Source organism: Ambystoma mexicanum, unplaced genomic scaffold (genome assembly GCF_040938575.1).
Source record: "Ambystoma mexicanum isolate Mex_15411 unplaced genomic scaffold, UKY_AmexF1_1 Mex_scaf45, whole genome shotgun sequence".
Lineage (NCBI taxonomy): Eukaryota > Metazoa > Chordata > Amphibia > Caudata > Ambystomatidae > Ambystoma > Ambystoma mexicanum.
This window is the reverse complement of record NW_027182461.1, coordinates 1,385,539-1,409,090: the sequence shown is the minus strand read 5'-3', so window position 1 is coordinate 1,409,090 and position 23,552 is coordinate 1,385,539. Positions and strand designations below refer to the sequence as shown.

The 23,552-nt window shown below is 47.2% G+C and overlaps 1 protein-coding gene across 2 annotated transcripts in view; it reads right to left on the bottom strand.

Moving 5' to 3' along the window:
- SUPT16H (SPT16 homolog, facilitates chromatin remodeling subunit) overlaps positions 1–23,552 on the bottom strand; it is a 979,449-nt gene that overhangs the window by 356,954 nt on the left and 598,943 nt on the right. For both annotated transcript variants that reach the window (XM_069642728.1, XM_069642729.1), the window contains exons 15-17: positions 10,777–10,904; positions 10,206–10,341; positions 9,975–10,101 (exon numbers count right to left, since the gene is read on the bottom strand). In XM_069642728.1, the coding sequence (XP_069498829.1) occupies positions 9,975–10,101; positions 10,206–10,341; positions 10,777–10,904 (391 nt within the window). The remainder of the gene's footprint in view (positions 1–9,974; positions 10,102–10,205; positions 10,342–10,776; positions 10,905–23,552) is intronic.

Genomic DNA, 23,552 nt, shown 5'->3' with positions numbered 1-23,552 from the left:
TTTAAAGGCGAGTCTCTTGGCTTGGAAGGCAGAGTCGACCACTGGAACTAAAGATCCAAAGACGACCTGAAAAAGGACAGCTGCTGCAACTCCTGGGCCGTTGGTTTGCCCAGTGAAGCCCTGCTGCAGGTCCGAATCGCCAAGTTCATATCAACAGAGAAGCCCTTGAAGGACTACTACTCCCTTTGAGTTGGTGGGACCAATCAACACGTAAGCCACCTGGATACCATTCTTGGAGCTGGTTGTATTTTCCTCAGCGTGCTGCAGCAAACCAAATAGCCAGGGAGGAGGACACCAGTTTGTGTGCTTGAAGACAGCTACTAGGAATTGAAGATTTGCCTTTGCCAGCTTTTTGACCAGTCCCCATGCAGTGCAGGAGTCTCGACGTCCTCCCTCTTGTCCACCACGACTGAGGCTCAGGAACAGCGAGATCTGCAGGAACCGCCAGGAACAGATGTCTTCAGCTGCATCTTTTTCTTCATTGTAAGGTACTGTGAAAACCAGACCGGGAGAACTTACCTCTCACTGTGAAAGTGCTTGAAACTTTGGCAACTTGCAGACCTAGTCAGCTTGTGACCCAACCTATGAATCCTTCTTTCATGATCTACTTCTGAGAACTATGGCATAGACTTTTTCTGTTTAACCTCCAGAACTGCTTTATCCTCTACAGGACTTTTGCCCACTGACGTTGGCCTAACCTATTGCAATGAATTAGCTCCTCTGGGAAACCATTTGCACTGTTTAAGAGTAAATGTAATATTTGTTTTATTATTAATTTATGCCTTTTTGCTCCTACTTAAAATGTTCTGAATGCCATTTTGCTCCTCCTTCAAAGTAGTTTAAATGCCTCAGAACCTGATATTGTGAAGTACTGAAGTATATTTGTGTGATATAGATTGCCTCCCTCTAGTGAATGTCTTCTGACTGTGTAATAAATTAATAAGTGTTTTACGAAGAAACCTTGAGTATAAGTCTATTTGAACACCTGTGATTGTAGAGCTCTGTGTAACATCCTTACAGCTCACATTCCCTCTTGAGATAAGCCTGACTGCTCAGCAGCACTACCACAAAACTGTGTAGTACAGACTTATACCAAAGGTTGGTTTGGCTTACACCTGTAGTCACTGGAGTAACAGGGGCCCCTGCACCTCCTGCGATGCGGGGGGCCCGACTTGGAGTAAAAAAAAAAAAAAGCCCCCCCCCCCCCCAACTTTTTTTTTTTTACATTTTCTTTTTGAATTCCCCTCTGCATTTGTAACAGAAATAATTTCTTTATGGAGGCAGAGTGAATACAAAAAGTCCAGTGGCTACCCCGACCCCATGACATGAAGACCCTAGGCTGGAGGCCTCCCCGTCATGGGGTGGTGGAAGCCCTAGGAGTTCAAAAATAAATAATTTATTTCTGAAGTACTTTGCTTTCATAAAGAAATTATTTCCGTTATGGTTCAGTCCTTAAGGGAAATTATTTCTTCATGAAGTCAGAGTGACTTAAAAAACAAACAATGGGCCTCATTACGAGCATGGCGGTAACCATGCTTGTATGGCAGGCACGGCTACCGCCATGCTCGCTATCAGCACCGCCTCCCGCGATTGGGCAATAACCGGCCGATTACGAGATGAATGGGCTAATAATTGCCCATCCGCGGGTGGCGGTATTGCCGGGCTCCTGATTACCATTCTGCCCCATAGGGCAGAATCAGGGTGGGAAGCATGGTTGCGCCGGTTATGCTCGCTGGTGCAGCACAGCCCGCCAGGTAAGACCTGGCGGGCTGTCGGGAACCCGCAAGCAAAACTCGTAATGCGGCGGGACGGTATGAACAGTGCCGGGGGCTTACCACCACCGTTCGTACAGTCACCGCCAGGGTTCTTATGAGGCCCAATGTATTTTTGAAGTATTATGGCTCCCCTCAACCCATGACGTGCGTGAGTACGGTGAAAGAGTGCACACAAATGTATGGGTGGCTGCCTGGGTGTGCCTGTATGGTGAAAGAGTGCACTCTTAAATATATGGATGGCTGGGTGTGCGTGTGTATATATGGTGAATGGTGTGCAACAAAAGCTACATTTCAGGGGGGCTAACCCTTCAAATGTTGGGAGAGGTGCTAACTTCACGTGTGGTGGGGAGGCGCAAACTTATTTGTGTGGGGGCATCCAACGTCTTTACGCATTTTAATGACTATTCTAGTGCAGCTTCAATGTTACAAGCAGTTAACTCTCTCCTTCAGGTCTGAAAGCACCCACTTATGGGCTGCTGTGAGAATGACTGGTCTCTTGTTTCCCCTCTACCCTTCCAATCACTCCCCTGGCATACAAGTACTAAACCCACATCACAATTTCAATTGCTTAAAAAATGTGGCATTTGAATGCAGGTATTAACAGTGAAATGCTGTACATTAGTAATTGCTGGACCGGGCCCTTGTTAACGGCAAAACCCAAGTGCTGATTAACATCTGATCCTTTTCTGTCCGGCAACTGCTCTGTAGGTCAGCCAGGTCAAATCAACATAGCCCACAATTTCAGGGGGGGGGGGAGGGGTGCTGAAGTCTAGTCAGCTCAATGGTGTTGCACCACTACTTGTGTTTAATGCCTCGATTAATTATTGGTATTCTTTACACCTAGCCCTATTCTCACTCATCCTAGTACTTGTGTATGAGGCAGTACTTGTGTATGAGGCACTATGCCTAATACACAAGTACTGGGATAAGGTAGAAGTACATGAAGGCAATGCCTGACTTAGCTACCTGTATACTTCATTACTCCTAGTACAACTCTTGCTCATCCCAGTACTTACCAGTGAGGCAAGGAGCTTCATACGTAAGCACTGGGACAAGGAAGATGGACATGGAGGTAATTCTGGGCCAATGAGCCGATTTGGGAGGTTGGGGTAGGGGATGGTATGGGAGGGAGAAGGGATGTGTGTGTGTGGGGGGGGTGCAATAAATCATAATTGTCGTCCACGTCCATCTTAAGCAGGCATGATATGTGGTATTAGTGGCTAGAGAGGGATTTTGGTTCAGCCAGTCTAGTCATTCCTCAGTTTGGTATGACTTTTTTTAACTGGGCATTTCTGATAAAGCAGTCCTGCTAAGTGCAATTACCTGGCTAGACTGGCATTTGGGTTCTGCCAGTCTAGCCGTTTCCTACTACGGCACTGTACATTTTTCTGGGCATCAGTGATAAAAATGTTATGATATGATAAGTCATATAACGCATTGTTGTAATGTGTATCTGAGGTGAGGTGGTGACATCACTGTTGTATGGAATGTAGTGATGTCAGTGTGTGGAGTGTTGGGGATGTTATGTTCTAAAAGCTGGTTCTAAGGTTTACAGTTGAGAACTATGCAGGCTTTATGGGACATGCCGATGTTCTTCCTGGTATCTTATCTACAATAAACCTACAAATAACTCACTGGTCCGGGTGTTCTTCAGGTACCAAGATATTACATGCATCTGTACACACATGTTTTTAGGCACAACAAGACAAGGGAAGAAAAACTGAGGGAGTACAAGACAAATGATCTTACTAAGCCTTGTGTCATTCAGATCTTGCAAGTGCGAGAACGAGAAGTGCAAGGGGAAAGGGAGGGGGGGTGCGAGGGGAGGGGAAAACAGGGCAGCAATGTTCTGAGTAAGTGCCGCCAGGGCAGTACGGCTCTGGGTAGTGCAAAGAGAACAAGGGACTGTAGGGTTACAGTTACAGCCTCTAACTGCGTGGTAGGCCTGGAGGCAGTGCAAGGGTGACTGATCAAAAAAGAGCCTGGACTCAGTGAGACAGAGGGTAGCCAAGCAACCAGCTGGTACAGCGGATAGGTAGGTCAGCAGGGGAGGGAGAGAGACAAAGCAGAGAAGAGGAACGTTTTGAGCTGCTGCTGGAACTTCAGGTGGTCCGGCTCAAGTTTGGGAGGGTCAGGGAGGCCATTTCAGAGAGAGGCACCAGCAGGGGAGAAGGCTCTACCCCCACCCCCACTCTCTACCTGGAGAAGCATCTAACCCTTAGGGCTCGAGAAGGAAGGTATTTTGGAAGATGGTGTTGGATGTAGTGCGGTTCCCAGCCCCAGAAAGCCTTGTGGACAATGAAAAGGGCCTTGAACTTGATCCTTGCAACCATCGAGAGCCAGTGGAGAGATTTCATGGCTGGAGAGATACAGTCCCCGGGCTTGAGGCCAAGGATACGTCTCACAGTCCTGTTCTGGATTAGTTGCAGAGGGCAGAGATTAGAGGAAGGCAGATTGAGAAAGTGGCTGTTGCAGTAGTCCAGCCTAGAGAGAACCAGACCTCTGGAGACAGTGAGCTTCTGGGGGAAAGTGAGAAATGGAAGAGTCCCTTTGAGGAGGTGCAGCTGGCAGTGGGACTTCTTGGCGATGTCCGAGATGTGAGGCGAGAAAGAGAGTGGAGTTGAAGATGACACCAGGAATGAGCGAGAGAGGAGAGTAGGCTGAGGGGAGCCTGAAGGAAAGCTGAGTGTCATCCGCATAACACTAAGTTAGAAGATAAGGTAGAGATCAGGTGGGGAAAAAGGGGCCAAGTAGAGGTTGAAAAACCAGGGTGAGAGGGTAGAGCCCTGAGGAACGCTACATGTAGAGAGAGGCAGCGGAATGAAAAGGACCAAGTTGGACCTGGGAGGGGCAGTCCAAGAGGAAGGGGGTCAGCCACTCCAGGGCCTGATCCATGATGCCCAGGTTCTCACAGTCAATTGATCAGGATGGTGTGCTTGACCATGTCGAAACCAGAGGAAACTTACAGGATGAGGACAGAAGGAATGCTGGAATCAAGGCTAGAGATCAGATCTTCACAGGTGTTCGGGAGAGCAGTTTCTGTGCCTCCGGTAGCTCTTAAGCCAGACTGATTGTCATGGAGACAACCAACAGATTCATTGTGGAGAGTAAGCTGGCAGTTGGCCAGCTTTTCCAAGAGTTTGGGAGAGGGGAAACTTCCACTGGCAAAAGAATGATTACAGAAATCGGCCAAGGCTGGATCAAGGGTGTCAATGTGCTCCTTGATGGTTCTGGAGGAGCAGGCAAGCACCTTTTATCAATGACACTTCCATAGATGTGACATGTCTAGAAACCTCGTCAGGTGTTAGAAAGGAGGAGGAGAGATGGCCAAAGGGGGCCGAGAGAGGGAGAGGAAGAGGAGATAGTGGACAGGATGTCCTGAGTTTTAGCAGCGAAGCCAGAGGCCAAAGCTGTACAGAGGGCCTGTCGAGGGAACAGGAGAGGTATAAAACGCAACAAGATTGGCCAGTTCCTTGCAGATTATAAAGAGTTTGGCTGTGTTGTTAGAGGCCGCAGAGACGCAGGCTTGAATGTGTGCTCTCTTCTGGACGAGTCTTATTGCTTCGACTGGCATTTTGGTGCAACCAGTCTAGGCATGTCTTAATGTGGCCTGGCATGCTTTACTGTAATGTTATTATGTGTCTACACTGGTCTACATTGTGCAGCCAGTTGGACAGGTTTTCATTATGGCATTGCAGTTTTAACAGCAAAGCATTAATGATCATGTGCACTGTTGGTGACTTGCACATATTGGATTGCTGTTACCCTACACAACAATAGCAAACACTGGCTTTTTAGACAAATTCTCAGAAAGTGTGCTGTATATTGCATTAAAACACATGTATATCTTTCTCCTAATGCAGTGTGTGGCATACCCCTTCAGCAACACGTTTGTGCGTATTGCGCAAGCGTGGTAATCTAGGGCAGCCCAGAGTGTGGCGCTACTCGTGATTTGTTGCTGAGTTGGGGGGACCCCCTCGGCATGGCTTGCAGGGGGGCAGTTGTGTTACGCCACTGCCTGTAGTCCTAGTTGTGTGTAGTGGTCCCAAAGGGTACTGCACACAAACTTTGCCTAACACCGGCACTCTGCTGTTGGGACTTGAATGAGTCGGATTGTGTCTCTGGAGGTTCACCTGGAGCTCAGCAAAGACTTGGACGGATTCAACCTTTCAAAAAGTTGCACTTCAATTGGGTCGGAGGTCTCCTGGTATAGGGGTTCCGCAGCTCTGGGGAGGCACAACACCTCAGGAGATGGCTCAGATTGGAGTTTGTCTAGGGACTCAGTCTTTTTCTGAAGTCCACTTAACGCTTAGTAAACCCACACAACTGAGACAGTACAAAAAAAAACAGTCTTAGTATAAGGCTGTACCACCAGAGTATATGGTAGCGTAGACAGAGCAGCCAGGCTCATTTTAGGGGGAAGAGAGGACTAGCTTGGTGCAAAGAAATTGTAGCATACATATGGTCCAAAGAAACACTATGTATTGTAAAAATAAAGGGTTTATGTAAATACAAGTAGGCCAAGAGGAATCTTGGGAAAATAAGTATTATCACATTATAACACAACACAATGCTTTCAAGTACACAGACCAAAGCATAGACCGTGTTCAGAAAATGAACAGTATTTCTAGGGAAGTCGGACCTCATCGAACATATTTTGTATAGGGGATCCCTATTCATGTGGAGTTAAACCATCAGTTACTTTCAGATTACACTAAGTCAAGGGTAGTAGACCCTCTCAGTCATGCAGTGACACTCGCTTAAGCAATCACTTAGTAAACCAACCATGTTACCAGTCAGACCACGGATCATTCTAGGCATTATACATGTGTAGAAAGCCCCCAAAGAGGTTCCACAGATTGGAGTCTGATTTCAGAGGAACACAACATGTTGGGCAGTGTAAGGATGATTAGATCCGTAACCAGGATCTTGTAAATAGTTGCACAATTAGAGGTACATAGGACTAGTAGAACTGAGCATGGCACATTAATATTGATTTTTATTATATGCGTTTTGAAATGTGCCGCTTTATTATGGTTGTCTTGGATATATGTGAATATATTTGTTGTGTTTTAAGTGTTGGGTGACAAGAATTTTACTGATTGAATATTACATTTTCTTAAGAATTGATGGTCACATGTTTAGTCTGCATTGTTTTTGGGGGTCGTTTACTATAAAATGGTGTTCAACCAGGGATCATCCCCCTGCTGCTATATCAAATAAATGTCATCTCCCATAGTTGAAGTAAATTACACCAACCCCAGCAGTATAGTAAATCTTTTGAAACTATGACACTTCAGTCTGTGTCTCTCTTGATACCATGCCCTTCTCACTACGCTACCAAATACTCAGGTGGTACAGCCTTTTACAAAGAGCAGAGTTTTGTACTGTCTCCGTTGATTTGTTTTACAAAGCCCTTAGTTGGACTTCAGAAAAACTGTCCCAAGAATCCCCCCCCTCCAGTGTCTGGCCCGATGAAGCACAGCTCCTCTGCCTGATTTTCAAAGACCTTCTGTGGTCCTTCAGCCCTTGGACTAGAGGGACCAACTAGTCTCAACGCCTTCTCAGAGATCCAGCACTTGGACGGGCCTGGACGGCCCAACTCTCTCGTGGGCTACCTTGCCAGAACAGTGGGCATTCCGTGTTCAAGCCTGAAACATTGGTGATCGCTAGTTTGTGCCACCAGTCGCCTTCTCCTATCTTCATGGGAACCTTTCCTGGAGGAGCTTCTGTGACTGATTGGAAAGGCTCCTGTCACCTGCAAACTATGATGGTCGCTGGAACTCGCCTTCCTGATAAGTGTCCTAAAGAGGTCTGCATCATTGTAATCTGCATTTCTCTGCTGACGGGATTGCAGCTTGCAGATGCACCGGACCGGAAGAATCCTGCAACCCCCTTGGCACCTCTCCCTGGAATAAAGTACAGAAGTCTGCGACCACCAGTCGACCGATCCAGGTGAAAATCTGCAATGGGGGGGGGGGGGGGGTGTAAGTATGCCTAACTGTGCCTGTCCCTCTGCTGTCCTTCATAGGTTAACCCTGTCCCATTACATTAACTTTGTTCCATTTCTCTGCAATAATCAACACCACAAGAACTTCATCTACACCAGATACTTTTGAGGAGAAGCATTGTGACGTTTGGGCACAAGGCTCCACACTTAAGGGATAGGACTTCTGAAACTAGGGCATATTTCTTGCGACTTGTTTCCATCTTACTGCATCACTTAACTTCTTTTGTTAAGCCATTGAATGCATTCATAAGAACCTATGGAGACTGCATAGGTGATTGAGTGTTGTGCAATATTATCACCTGCTTGTTTCATTTCCTAGTGTGTTTTTGGGCCTAGAATAAATCTAGTATTTGTGTTCTTGCCTGTGCGAATTGAAGTATTGTTTACTTCACTGTTTGGACTCATTGTGGACAACTGACACCACTTCCACTCTGCTCAAAATAGCCTTGACTGCTTTCCATTGCCATCTTGATCAGGTTTTGGCTAACTTCTCAGAGTTCCCCTATTCATTATAATTAGGGTGGCCTCTTAAAATCTATCCACTAGGTCAGATTAAAGAGCGCCATTTTAACAGTACACCATTAGAATTACCGTGCTGTCCTGGGAAGTCCATCATATGTCTACCACCCGGCCAGATTAACATTAAAAGCAACATAGGTTATACAATGCTTAGTCAGTCAGTTACTGTAGCTTATTTGCTGTATTCAAACTAATTTTACAATTACCACAGCTTTCAACTCCTAGGAATACAGACAGCTCATGATCTGTGTTGAGTCCATGGAGGACCGTACGGTAACGACAAATAAGACAAGCTTCTAATTGTCTTAGCTTAAGTACAAGATTTCCCCCCTCTCTGGGTTAGGGAAACTTTTGCCCACAAATTTGATTATTTTTTTTGTCATCCATTTGATGGCATTTTTGCCAATGTGTTGCCAGAGGATATTTGGCATCTTGACTAGATATAGTTGACAAATGCTCACACATTCTTATCTTGAGGGGACGAATTGTACTGCCTATATAATGGCTTCCACAAAGACAAATACAATAGACACAGAACTTCAAATTATAGTTGATGAATGAATTAACATGATGGCTGCCCAGTTCACCAAAATCCACTTTTTTTGTCTCTAGGGCATGGGCTTACATTGTACATTTCCCACATTTATAAAAAACATTATTTTGGGCCATATGTAGCCAAGTTGGGCTAGATAATGGATTGGAAATAAATGAAGGGCACAATACATTTTTCAAAGTGCTGGCTTTAGTATAGATAAAATTCGGGGATGGGTCCAACCATGTACAGATATCTGTCCAAATGGAGTAAGTGCCAATGTAGTTTTACAATAGAATAATTAATGCTCAACTATTAACTCACCTGTACCTTCTGGGTGGCTTGTGATGTAATGTGCTAATGCACAAAAATGGATGTTAATGTAATCTGCAGCCTCAGAGGAAGAGCTTGAAGCTCGAAACGCGCATTAGGCTGTGTTGGAATCGATTAAATATATGCAGCTTTTGCAGTGATGTTTTGATTTGTGCGCAGTGTGGAAGCAAACCTTTTTCTGAACTACAATTGTGACTGTGGCTTGCTAGGCAGGCAAACCACTTTGTGCCTCCACCCGCAGCCAATCAACCTCTAATTCACCCGTACAAGCGCAGTTGTGCAACCTTGTCTCCTTCTGCCTAAAATTGTTCAGTACACCATTAGAATTAGCAACCATGTTTTATGATGGCTCCATTCCTGGACTTCTTTAATTGTCACGCCAACAACAGGAGGCAGGGGCCTGTGCCCTAAATTATCTCCACCACCACACATGGCATGCCTCATCTGTACCATTCCACATGCAGTTTAGATTATTGAACTACAGTCCAATATAAAGGCAAGACGTTTTCTGTGCATGGTGTTCTATAATCTTCCTGTTTCTTTTTAATGGATGTATGCACAGCATAAACCTAGGCAAATGACTGGCTGTGGAAATGGGCAGTCTCTCTACGTTGTCACACAGAGAACCTTATGTGGATTAATGACTTTATATACAAAAGTTTGGCATCTAGAAGCAGAAAGAAGCACTTTAGAAGAAGAGTCTGCAATCATATGGCAGGCGAGATTTGCTTTGTGATCTTCATCCAAGCCTAAAAGCATGCCATGACAAATGACATTTCTTACATCCACATCACCATTTACTCACCATTAACGTGGCCTTCCAAAGAGCCCTGCATTCGCTTCTGTGCTATGTTGGGCCGGATATACAGGTCCTTCAGCTTGGGGTTACTGCGGTTCATGTTGATTGAGAGAGAGTCTTGCTTCACAATGCCCTAGAGGAAGCGAATGAGGAAAACTCATTCAATGACTGTCCATTCCTCGAGAAACGAAAAAGGAATGCAGTCTCCATCCATGCCTCAAAAATCTATTTTTTTACCTCCTTCTCCTTCTCTTCGGCCTCGCGTGTCTTGTATCGCTTTTGCACTTCCTTAATGATCCGGTAGGCATTCTGGAGATTCAGTGCTGGGACTGTTGACTCCCCTGGGATTTTCAAATTTGAGGCTCGGTATGTTCTGTAAGAGGGAGAGGGAGCATAGAAAAAGTATAAAGGGCAAGTAATTAAAAACTCTGACCTCTGTACTTGGCGTCAATACAGTAGTATGGTCCAGATAGCTACCCAAGAGATTTATCTTTCGTCCAGAACAATTACTCAGCTATATCCTGCCACATGGATTGAATCCTCCCAGGCGTGCCTGGCTCCCTTGCCAATACCATCACATGCAATTGACATCCTAGTACTGTGGAATAGCAAGAGTATTGCTTACACAGAGTACATTAGAACAAGCCATCTTCCACCCCATAAAATGCAATTTCTACAAAATTAGCCACCACTCGTCCTCCTCCATCCATCCCTCCCTCCCTCCCTCGGATGCAGTAGGATCAGCCCAGCAGCAATACAGCAATCTTCATGTGCCCACATTAAAGCCCAAGCTACCAAAAAATCGTACATTTCCTTGACAAAAGTCGCATCAGGGTTAGGGAAGATGTTGCCTTCATTACGCCCCAGAGCACTGCCAGGACAAAAGAAGTTGATACGAAGGTAGGTGTAGTCTCCCTCGACAGATGTGCTGATGTTCTGAAAATGAAGATAAAAAATTAAACCAGCTATAGATCAAAGGAAAATGTTTAATAAGTGTGGTTGGTGAGGGAGGTTGTTCCAGAGACCTCTAGTGAGGTTCAGTAACATCCAATAATGGGGAGATAGTTCAACAGCCATCTGGTGAGGAATGCAAGAAGAAAGTGGACAGGAACAAGGAAAGATCCAACTCTCGAATGGGCTACCTACAGCAGAGAAGTCAGACTGTCATGCCAAACATTACCACCCAAAGAATGCACTGCAATGATGTACTGAAAAGACATTTAGTAAAATCACACAGACCATCCATTAGGCAAATGATCAATGAGGCTAAAAATAAAACAGTACAACTTTGTATGTCCAAAAAGATTGTTAATGCAGTTTTTGTATAGTCCCCTATTGCTGGATGTTGAGAGCGATTTCCAAAATCAGTCATGAGGGTGGAATTTGGGAGGCCCATTAGCAAAGAGTTTCTTTTTGCAACTTTCCTCCCATGGACTTCTATGGGACACCTTTTGTTTTTAATTGGTACAGACTCCTGTTTTTACTTTTTGGAGACAAGTAAAACCCCCTACTTTACTTCCCTTATCTTTTTGCTCACTCATATGGTGAACTGATTAGTCCATAGGACTATCAGTACTGAGAGACGGTCTCTGAATTTCTTGTATTGCTACCACTGCACATATCACCTTAAAGTGAAGTTTGGTTAGGATACTTTGTATCCTTACAACTATTTCTATAATGGCTTTTGTTGCTATTAGGAAAAATCTTTTTTTAGCAACTTTTCCACCTTAGTTCTATGGACCGCCATACCTTTTGCTTTTTAACCAGGCCTGACTTTAAAGGGAAGTGAAACCTTCAGCTTCACTCCCCGGGCCTTTGTGATGGGAAAACTGATCAGTCTTTCAGATTATCAGTACTGGAAAACTATTTCCCTTTTGTCTTTTTTCCTTTTTGGTAATTGTTTTAACAGGGCACACAACATCTTAATTAGCAGTGTAGTGGGGCTACTTTTTATTTTTTTAATCATCCTATTATTTTACTCTTCGGATCTATGATTACTTTCATATGTGCTTAAAGACAAGCTGGTGGCAGCAATTACGTTTTTACAATTTTTGCGTTATTTCTAGTGTGCACAGTCATGTTTGCCACGTATGGCTAATAAACATGGCTAGTGCCCTAAAAGTCCCACGCAGCAAGATTGCTTTTTCTTAGTCTATATTGTTGTTTGGCCTTCTTCCTGCCTTGCCAGGTCAGGAAACACCATATAAGGTCATGCACTTGCTCAGGAAAGGTGGGCAGTCTTCGCTGGCTAGTGATGCCTGTGCATGCTTGGCCCAGGTAGGGGGTGAGATTGCCTGTCGCCATTCCATATTAGTGGTGCCTGAGAGTCTAGGTGCTGGGCATTGGAGAAACCCACAGTGGTCCCTGAATGGCCAACTGCTGCCTGTGTGACTGATGTAGATACTTTCCCTTGGTGGACTTGGACTTGCTTCCTGCCAGGATTTCGTATAAGAGTCCTGCAGCCATTTCTTCAAATCATTATAGGAGTAAAGAACCCCGAGTAGAAAAACAGCTGACAAGATCATTAGACACCTCCAAAGAGGCCCAGCATCCCTTTCCATGTTTGGCACAGTGAAGCCATGATGGACTATCTTTTCTACAAAGGCCATAAGCAGAGCTGCAAACCTTGGACTGGTGGGACAAATCATTCTGAGGAGGATTGAGCCGTTGTGAGCCTTTGGAAGTGTCCCTGGACCACCGGGTGTACTGACCAGCTCTCTGGTGCGCCACCTCGCTAGAACTGTTGCAGTTCCACATTTGCCATTGAAACTGTTAGGCAAAATTGTTTGCAGTATCCTTTGGAAGACGATAGCAACCTTGACCTCCTGACAATAGGAACCCAACCTTTGGTATAAGTTTGTACTACACAGGTTGGTAGTGTGGCTGAGCAGCCAGGCTCCTCTCAAGAGGGGTCAATATGAGCAGTAGGGTTGCAACACAGTTTCACAGCGACAGTTATTTAAATAAACACTTACACTCAATGTTTCTTGATTAAACAATTATTAATGTATTCAACAGTCAGTTATATAAGCCTTCTTCAGAAAGGAGCAAAACATGTAACAGTTATGATGTGCTTAAAACACACTTTCTCTAAATCAGATGGTACCCATTCAGTTTGACACAGACACTTCCTACACGCTCAGGTGACTTAAATAGCATGGACACAGTGGATACTGATTTATCAAATGGTACATTAAGAGCAATACTGAGTTTGGTGCAAAGGTTCGATTGGGGAATAAAACCAAGGTTAACAAATGATTAATAAACTGGTAAGTACTTTTTGAACCCTCCACTGCAAAGTAAATTTAACCCTTTCCTGGGGAAAAGGTAAAGGCACAGAGTTGGAGGTAAGAAGAGTCTCAGGGAGCCAGGACAGCCAATGTTAGTTGAGCAAAGTCAAGGGGCGCTGAGGATCTTCTCTGCAGGTAAGTAAAAGTCTTGCACACGTTTTTTAAAAAAGTTTGTAGAGACCAGATTCACTTGAAGGGTCACAAGCTGTGAGGCTTGTGATGGGCAAAGCTGTAAGCAACTCTGCAAGGGCAACCAAGACAAGTCTCAACTGAGAACAAGTAAGGCTACACCACAAGAGGTAAGTCTTCTTAACTTTACAGTACCTTTGGTTAGAAGAAATTGTTCCAGCTGGCTTCTGTTCCTGTACAAGTCTGCAGATCCTGGTGTTCCTGGGCCTCAGTCGTGGGGACAAGAGGGAGGACGTCTGGGGACTCCTGCACTGCAATGGGAAGGTCAGCTGCACCAATAGGCAAACTTCAATTCAGCGGCACTTCGCTGTTTCAGCTTTGTGCGTCTACAGCAAACAGCAACAATGCGGTTCTCGGATAAAACTTCGACTTTCCTCGCATCTGGGGCCCAGCACTCTGAGGTGGCTCAGGCTTGGCCAGTCCTGCTTCAGGGAAGTCGAGAGGATCTTCCTGGCGCTTGGGTCTGACTTAAAAGCGATCCACTCGGTTTGGCATGCCACTCCCTGGCACTTCGGGTACAGCAGCAGAAGCAGCAGTACAGCCAGCTCTGAGGGGGATGTCCAAGCGAGTTCACTTTGGGGTTGACTGGTCCCACCAACCCAAGGGGAGAAGTCGTCCTTACAGGGCTTCTCTAGTCTAAACGAATTCGGAGCTTCAGCACAGAAGCAGGGCTTCACTGGGCAACCCAACGGTCCAGGAGTTGGAGCAGGCATCTCTTCAGAGTTCTTCTTCAGATTCCTTCGTCCAGTGGTAGAGTCTGCCTTCCAAGTCAAAAAGCCTCGCCTTTTTATGTAGGTTACTCCCATTCATTCCAGCCTAGCTGTCAATCACACAGCAGGGTGGCGTCTGTCCTCCAAGGACAGCCAGCCGGCCAATTAGCTTTGGGTGCATTCCTGTAAACAAGGGGATTAAGCACAGGGAGTTCAGGCACCTCCCTCACTTCCTGCCCCTGCCAGACATACTGGAGCCAGAGGCGGGCTTCACTCGTGAATCCCGCCAAAGGCAAAACGAACAAAGGGACCAAACCTGGTTTGGCACGCAGAGTAAATCTCAAGAAGGACCTTTCCAACAAGGAATGGTGAAAAAAAAAGACGACCAGGGCCATTTTGACAAAATGGGCACCAATGCGTGTCTTACTTCAGCTGCAATTGCAGCCTGCAGTAAAAACACAATGGTAGTAAAAAGTAAACCACTGCCACCAGCCATTAATTGTATAAAGGCTAATAAAAATGTTACACGAGAAACTAGACAAAGGGGATACTAAGTAACCCCTCCAGCACCCTATGGTAAGATAGTGTGTGCTGGGTCTAGAAAGTTACAAAATGTAAGTTACAAAATGCAAGTTACAAAATGCAAGTAAAGTCAATTTCACTGCGCTGCTCTTGGAAACAGTTTCACCAAGAGAAGGTATTAAACCTTTGGGAAATCTAAGACTTCACTGTGCCACTGCACTGAAGGTGCTGTGTATTACAATGCAAAGATGATGCTTATGGAGTTTGTCAGACTCCAAAAGTCAAAAGAAACAGTCCAAATCACAGAACAACCCATGAGTGTGGGGAAAAAGGTCTCTCTCTCCAGGTTAGAAATGAAAAGTCCTAAAGTCCAGCAAAAGAGCTGGGGGTCTCCAGACAGGTTGCACAAAACTGCTTGGCCGACTCTGGACTCCTCCCTGGAATCCCTGTCGACGCAGTAGAATTTCGTTAAGGTGTGCATCAACCTCCACGTAGCAGCCCTACAGATGTCCAGCAGGGGCACACCAGACAGGAACGCTGTAGTAGCAGCGATCCCTCTGTTAGAATGGACTCGGACGGCCAGGCAACAGTCGGTTTGCCAACCGGTGACAGTGGGTGATACAACCAGAGAGCCACCTGGAAATGGAAGCCTTGGACAGAGCCTTCCCATGGTTCACAGGACCAAAGTTTACAAAAAGTTGAGAGGTTGTCCGGAACCTCTTCGTAAGGTTCCACATAAAACCTGCGCTCTAGCCACATCCAGTGAGTGCAAAGACCTTTCAGCCAGCGTGAAGGGATCGGAAAAAAACACAGGTAACAACAAGGGTTTGTTGAGATGAAATTCCGGCGGCACCTTGGGCATGAAGGAGTACGTCCGCAGCACCACCCCCATCACGTGGAAAGTCAAGCAAGGCTGCTTGCAGGACAGTGTCTGGATCTCGCCTACTCTTCTTGCAGAGGTGACGGCCACAATGAAAGCGGTCTTCCACAACAGAAATGTGAGCAAAGCTGAATGCATATGTTCAAATGGAGCCATGAGCATAGACAGTACCACGTTGAGTTCCCAAGCCGGGGCCAGAGCCTTCACAAGCGGGAACAAATGGAACAGTCCTTTGAATTCTTTGACTAGACGGTGTAACCACAGTGAAGACCGTTCCGGAGTCCTGGTGTAGCGCGAGATAGCCGCCAGACGTACCTTGACAGAGGCGTGCCCTCCATTTAGATCAAGACAGTGAATACGGAAGTACTTGAGGGGCCGTGATCCTCAGAGGGTTAATAGTACGCAACCAACACCAAGTCGCAAAGCGCTTTCATTTGTGTCCGTAGCATTTCGACGTCGACAACACGCTGGCCTTTGCAAGTACCTCCTTGCAGTCCGCCGGAAAATCACAGCCACCAAACTCTAATGCTACTGGGGCCAGGCCTTCAGGTTCGTGGTGAAGAATTGTGCCTCCTTACCTGGCGAGAAGATCCGGGACCTGGCGAGACGATCCGGGACCTGGCGAGACGATCCGGGACCTGGCAGCTTGACTGGGGGGGACGCCGACATGCTGAGAAGGTCCTAGTACCAGATCTGCCTCGGCCACGCTGGTGCGATGAGGATCATCCTGCACTGGTACCGTCCGAGTTGACTGAGTCGTAGTAGCAGCGGCGGCAACAGAAGGAACGCATACAGAAACATGCCTTCCCAAGGGAATGAGAAAGTGTCCCCCCCATGCTCCCCGGCTAGGAGAATCTGCTGGCGAACATCTGGCACGTGGTGTTTGTCGCTGTCGCAAACAAATCGATCTGGAGATTGCCCCATTTGAGGAAAAGGTTGCCCACTTGATCCTGCCAAAGCTCCCACACGTGGCAAGAGCGCAGCTACCTGCTGAGGGTGTCAGTGACAATTTTCTTCAGCCCTGCCAGGTGAGATGGAATGAAGGAACATCCCCTGGGCGACAGCCCAGTGCCACAAGTCCTGAGCCTCCTTGGATAGCACTGGGGATCGGTTGCCCCTGTTTCCGGATGTAAAACATTGTGGTGGTATTGTCTCTGAATACCACCACCAATTTGGCCTTGAGGGAAGGCAGAAACGACCCGAGGGCCCAACACACTGCCCTTAGTTCCAGTACATTGATGTGTAGCATCTTCTCCCCTGGCAGCCACAGGCCTCTTGCTTGAAGACGTCCAGTGTAGGCTCCCCATCCTTCCAAGGTAGCGTCCGTCGTGACCGTTTCTTGGTACAGGGCTCTGGAACTCCGTGCCTCAAGTTTGGAGCGCACGCCCCACCATCTTATCGCTCGACGGAACTCCTCGATGAGCGTAATCCTGTCCTAGAAGCCTCCGGACACCTGGCCCCAACGGGCATCGAGGAATTCCTGCAGCGGGTGCATCCGCAACATGCAGAGCCGAATCAGGTATATGCACAACGACATCATGCAGAGTAGAGACTGGATGGTCCTTACCGTAGCGACCTTCAGTGACCACAGCCGTTGCACTTTGCCCAAGATAAATGATATCCTTTCCTCTGACTGCGACGCCAGGCAGGACACGGTTGAGCCTGGTTCCCAGGAACAGCTTGTCCTGCGATGGGAGTCAAGCAGGACTTTGCATAACTCACTGAGAACCCCAGTTCCATCAGAAGCCAGACGGTCCTTGCTGTGTGGTTGACAGTGATGTCCTTTCACCTGGCCCGGATGACCCAGTCGTCCAGGTAAGGGTACATGTGGATCCCTTGCAGTCGTAGATGGGCTGCCACCGGCGTCAAGCACTTGGTGAAGACTGAACTGGTAATGCTTCCCTTGAATGACGAATCACAATCCTTTGATGTCCTTTGTGTATGGGGACATGGAAATATGAGTCCTCAGATCCAACGACGACAGAAAGTCCCCCTCCTGCAGCTGGTCGAGCACGTGCTGCAGTGTGACCATCCTGACCTTCTGGGACTTTATGTACTTGAGTCATCGTAGGTTGAGAATGGGCCTCCAGCCCCTGGTCTTCTTTCTTACGAGAAAGTATCTTGAGTAGACTCCGTAGCCCCAGAGTCACTGTGGAATCTGCTCTATCAGCCCTTTTCGTAACATGGCCCGAACCTCCAGCAGCAGCTGAGGGATGCGATTTTCCTACTGGGCCACTGGTGGTATTCCCAGACACTTTCGTTGAAATTCCAAGGTGTGTCCATGTGCGAGAGCGTCCAGCACCCATCGATCAGTGGAGATTGTCTCCCACACGCTGACTACGTTCGCCAGCCGGCCTCCCACAGGGGTGTATGGGTGGGGGCCCCACGTCCTGGTCGGTTCAATCTTGCTTGGAGGTCGTCAGACTGCCTTGTGGCCCTTGATGATGATGGCCACCTCCGAAGGCCTTTCACGACCCTTTTTGGCTTCCTGGGTCAAAGAACCGGAGGGTTAGCGGTAAGAGGAGGAGCCCTCGCCAAAACCTTTCTAAGACCTGCTGGACTTCCCTCTTGAGGGACAAAAGGACTGCCGGTGTTGCTGCAGGGTGCCCAAAGCACAGGCCATCTGTGTCTGTCTTGATGGCCTGGAGGGATTCATCGACAGCCTTGCCGAACAAGTTGTCTCAGTCGAACGGCATGTTCAGGAGCCTCATTGGGACCTCCTGCCTGAAGATGGTAGCTTTGAGCCAGCCAAGACGCGAAGGCAAACCCCATTCCCCACCGGCCAGAGACCTGTGTCCGCAATGTCAAGTGCCACTTGGCGTGGTCCTACGCCACCTTGCCTTCCTGGAGTATCTCTAAAGCTTCGACCCGCTCGTCATCGGGGAGGAAATCCAGGAGCAGAGCCATCTTGTACCAAAGCTCCTGGTCGTACCTGGCAACGATCGCCAGGGCGTTGGCCAATTTCACTGTCGTCGCCGAGTAGATCTCCTTTCTACCCATGGAATCCAATTTCTTCTCCTCGTTGTCCAGGGGTACAGATGAAGACGACGATGCAACTTCTTCCTGGCTGCCGCCGAGACCACCAAGTCTGGTGACGGATGAGACCGCAGGCACTTGGGCGCAGGCTCCGCCACCCGGTACTTTTTCGCAAGCTGGTCCCTCTTTACTGGAGCTGAAGCAGGGTTCTTCAGCAATGCCAACCCCTCATCCCAGACGTCATCCAGGAGTGGTATCTGTTGGGGAGAAATCTCAAATGATTGATTTCCCATACCTACTGAGTCCCTCAGCAGCTTTGCTGGATTTCTAGGATTTATTTCGCTCACCTGGTACGAGTGTGAACCTTTTTTCCCCACTCTTACATGTGTTTTACTATGTGTATTTCTACTTTTTGTGTGATCTTGGGCATTGGAGCCTCACATACTCCAGAGCACCATATTCTCATGTGTGTTACACAGCACATTCAGTGCAGTGACAGGGTTTACTTTGAGACTTCCCACTGACTCCATTTTCTACTGTCCCCCAGAAAAGGGTAAAGTTGCCATAAACTTTAGTCACTTTAAACCACAGACCCAGTACACCCCCATTTTACATGGAGTATTGGAAAGGGTTAACCCTTACCCCTTTTTATCTATGCCTCTCGGAGCAGTGTTTCGCTCCCGTTAAATTACGACTTGGCTGGTGGCAGTGGTATCCACCCTAACTTTTGTACCGCGATTATCTTATATTCCACGTGGTATTGTTTTAGGCTATTATATTAGCCTCGAACATAAACCCGCTTGACCTACTACATTTTATTTTGGCTCCGGCTGGGTTTATTCGCCATTTCTTTTTGTTAAAGTGTTTCTCGTGTTTTTCTCTGCGTGCCAAACTGGGGACGACTCCTTAAGGCGCCTGAAAGTCTAGGTAGGCAGGATGTGAGGGAGGGTTCTTCAGACCCCTGCCATGGGTTCCCTTGGTAACCCAAGTCGCACTCCTGTTCGATTGGCGGAGGGACTGTCCTTGCCAGGACAGACACCCTGCTGTGAGATTGACAGCCAGGCTGTATGAACGGGGGAAAACTGCACAAAAAGCAGGTCTCTGTGACTGGAAGAGCAGAGTCGCCACTGGAACGAAAGAACCAACGAGGAACTGGCAGAAGAGGACCCCTACAACGACTGAACGGCCCGGTGAAGCCCTGCTGCAGGTCCGAATCTCCAGAATCCAACGACAGAAGATCCTCCAGGAAACTTCTTCCCTCGAGCTGGTGGGACCAACCAGTTCACCCAAACTGCAAGCCAGGACCCCCATCTCTGGTCGAATTCTCTGTACAGAGCTACAGCGGGCCAGAGAGCCAGGAAGGTCGGACCCTGCTTGGGTTTTAAGGAGTGCACCTTTTATTTGTTGCTTTGCTCTGCTGCTGGTTTCTTCACTGGGTAGTGCAGAACCCTCCAGTCTTCCTACTTCTGATCAGCCCGACAGTCGCTTCAGGAACTGTGAGCCTGCAGGAACTACCAGGAACGTCTGCCTCAGCTACAGCCCCCTCTCCGTTTTAAGGTACTGTGCAAATCCGGCTGTTTGTTCAGTGTCTGAAATCTTTCTCCAATCCGAGGGCTTGTCCTTCTCTTCTCCTTGAACTAACTTTTCTACCAACCAACCTCGTCCGGAAACCGTGCCACAAGCTTTACCGCGGACTACACTGAACTCAAATTTGGAAGGGGCTCCGTCCCAAACTGCATTATATGAGGTTCAGACCGCACTGATAGGCCTCTCTCCCACTTTACAGGTCTCTCAAATCTAGCAGGGGCTCTGTCCCCAAACTGCATTATATGAGGTTCAGATTGCTCTGATGGGCCCCTCTCCCACTATACAGGTTTCTCAAATCTAGCAGGGGTTCTGTCTCCTAATTGCATTGTGTGATGTTTAGGTTGCACTGATGGGCCTCTCTCCCACTGTGCGGGTCTCTCAAAGCTCAACGGGGGCTCCGTCTCCAAACTGCACTGTGTGGTGCTTGGATTGCGCTGGTGGACGTCTCTCCCCACTGTGCAGTTCTCTCAAATGTAGCATGGGCCTTGTCCCCGAACGGCACTGTGTGATGTTTAGATTGCACTGACGGGACTCTCACCCACTATACAGATCTCTCAATTAAACCGACTGCGCTTAGTTCAGCACTCTACCAATCCCGGAAACCCACCACTACCTAACCCAACCCAACTAAATCGCATACCAGCAGACCGTTAAAACCCTAACCCCGCCCCCCCCCCCCCCCCCCCACCGACAGTGCACCCTTAGGAAACATACCCTACCCACCGACAGAAACACTGAACCAGAGAACACCCGAGCGTATCCAGAGAATGAAAACCGAAATCACTGCGACCGCACAGCATAGAGGACCAACTTCCATACCACACCTGCACCCAGACTGGAAAATGGCCCATACCAGAAAAGGACGCCGAGAAAGAACAAGATCGTGCAACAAGAGACGCAAACACACAACACCGACAGAACCCACAAGAAACAGCCACATTGGAAGAAAACACGCCTAAAACAGCCACAACCGGAACAAAAACCACATGAGAAAAATCCTTATACCTCACACCTTACCTCGCAACAACCACGGTACACCGACACCCCAACACGGAAACCTCAAAACATGCAAAGAATTTCCTGATACATGCGGAAAAGACGGGGGCACTCAACAAGAGTGGGAGGGCTCCGACCCCATTACCCCTTAAATTACAAGAACAGAGGGGCAACATCGATCTCCACTACATCCCACACAATACGGCGAAGTACCAACAATCAGCAACACCACCTCCCACCCAACAATCGGACCCATTGAAGAAACCACTGCTGATCATCACCCGAGGAGCATCACAGCAGAAACACCAAGACTAATCAGCCCTGTTATCAACCTACTAGACCGCTCCAATGAAGAAGCAGCTGCCGCTGTTCTTCATCCTGCCGACATCAATGCGGAAACTCTACGAACAGACAATTACAAACTCGAGCAACAAATCACCTCAAAACAAAATCTCACCCAGAGAATCCACTGTAATTTAATAAAACGCAAGGTCAATGTCCAAACACTCAACAGAAATATACGACCTCCTGTCAGAAGGAGGCATAGACATTCTATTTGTAACCGAAACATGGCTAGACAACTACAAGATCACCCTCAACAACTGCCTGCAGACTTCAAATGCATCCAAACAAACAGAAAATCCAAAAGAGGGGGGGAATAGCAATCATCCACAAGGAACTGGCCATCGAAATGGAAGATCCACTAAACATCGATAAATGCGAATCCTTAATACGACTTTCAGCAAACCCCAAAACCCACCTGAAATTCATACTGATATACAGACCAACCTACGATGCGACTTTCTTAGACGCTTTCACTGAAGCAATCACCACCCTAGCCATCAAGTACAATCATCTGATCATCCTCGGAGATTTCAACATCTGGTTCGACGAAGAAACCACAAAAACACAAAAATCCTTAACCGCCCAACTAGCAGCCATGAACCTACAACAAGTCAAAGGAGCAACCCACTCAGCAGGGCACACACTTGACGCAATCTTCGCCAACAAGGATCTCATCACCACGGCACCCCCAATTCAAATACTTTGGAGCGACCACCTCATTATTCCCTTCATAATCAACGGCCGCTCCGACAAAAAAGCAACAAGGAAAGCAACCCATCATGATGAAAAGAAATTGGAAACCATTAAAAACTCCAACCTAACCGAGCTCCTAGAACTCAGCAAACCACAAGCATCAACCTTGGAGGAAGCAGACCTAGACAAAAAAGTTGCCCTGCTTCATACCTGGATCGCAACAACCCTGGACGACATTGCCAAAGAAAAGCCCTTCACCCCATCACGCAAGAAAACTAAAACAAAATGGTTCACCCCACTACTCAAAGCCATGAAAAGGAAAAACCGAAAACTAGAATCTGAATGGAGGATCAACAACACCACCGCAAACAAATTGAAATTCCTACAACAGATCCGCGCATATAAAAAGGAAATACAAAAAGCGAAGAGGAAACATTACGACAACCGAATCTTCAGAGCACCAAACGCTCAAAAAGAACTATTCAAAATCATAAACGAAATAAAAACCCCACCGGCCTGCAACACCACACCAATACCATCGACAAAACTTTGCGAGGACCTCAGAGACCACTTCAAAAACAAAATAACCTCCATCCAACACACCATACAAAACAGACCAAGCGTTCAAAGCTCAAACCCCACCGACACAGAAGAACACGCAAACAAGCTACAAAACTTCCCAGAAATATCAGTTGAGGCTTTCGTCAAACTGGTAAACCAAAGCAACAATTCGGGCTCTCCTGAAGACCCCTGCCCTCCGGACATATACAAAACAATTTTCAAACAAGGAACCCCCATGGAATACCACAGAAAACTCCTCAACCTCTCAATCAACAGGTAAAGTACCGCAGGCCTTCAAATCAGCTTACATCAAGCCGCTATTCAAAGACAACAGGAGACGTAGAGGACTTATCTAACTACAGACCCATCTCCAACATACCCTAAATAGCCAAACTACTAGAAACATACGTCTACCAAATAACCCAAGAATTCATAGAAGAGCATTGCCTACTAGACCAGGCACAAGTTGGCTTCAGACCTATGAGAGGAACAGAATCGGCTCTCCTCTCAATATGGGACGACCTAAAAACAAACGCAAACTCAGACAACAGCACCGCCCTGATTCTCCTTGAGCTGTCTGCAGCCTTCGACACGGTCAACCACGCCATCCTCAAAGAGATTAAAAGGACTAGTTATAACAGACACTGCCCTACTATGGATCAAATCCTTCCTAACAAACAGAACAGAAACAATATGGATAAAACCTTGTAAATCCAAACCCAGAGTCTCCACGTGCGGAGTACCGCAAGGATCATCCTTCTCCCCGCTTCTATTCAACATCTACATGTACCTATTAATCAAACTCATCAAAAAACACGGCCTCACATGCTACAAC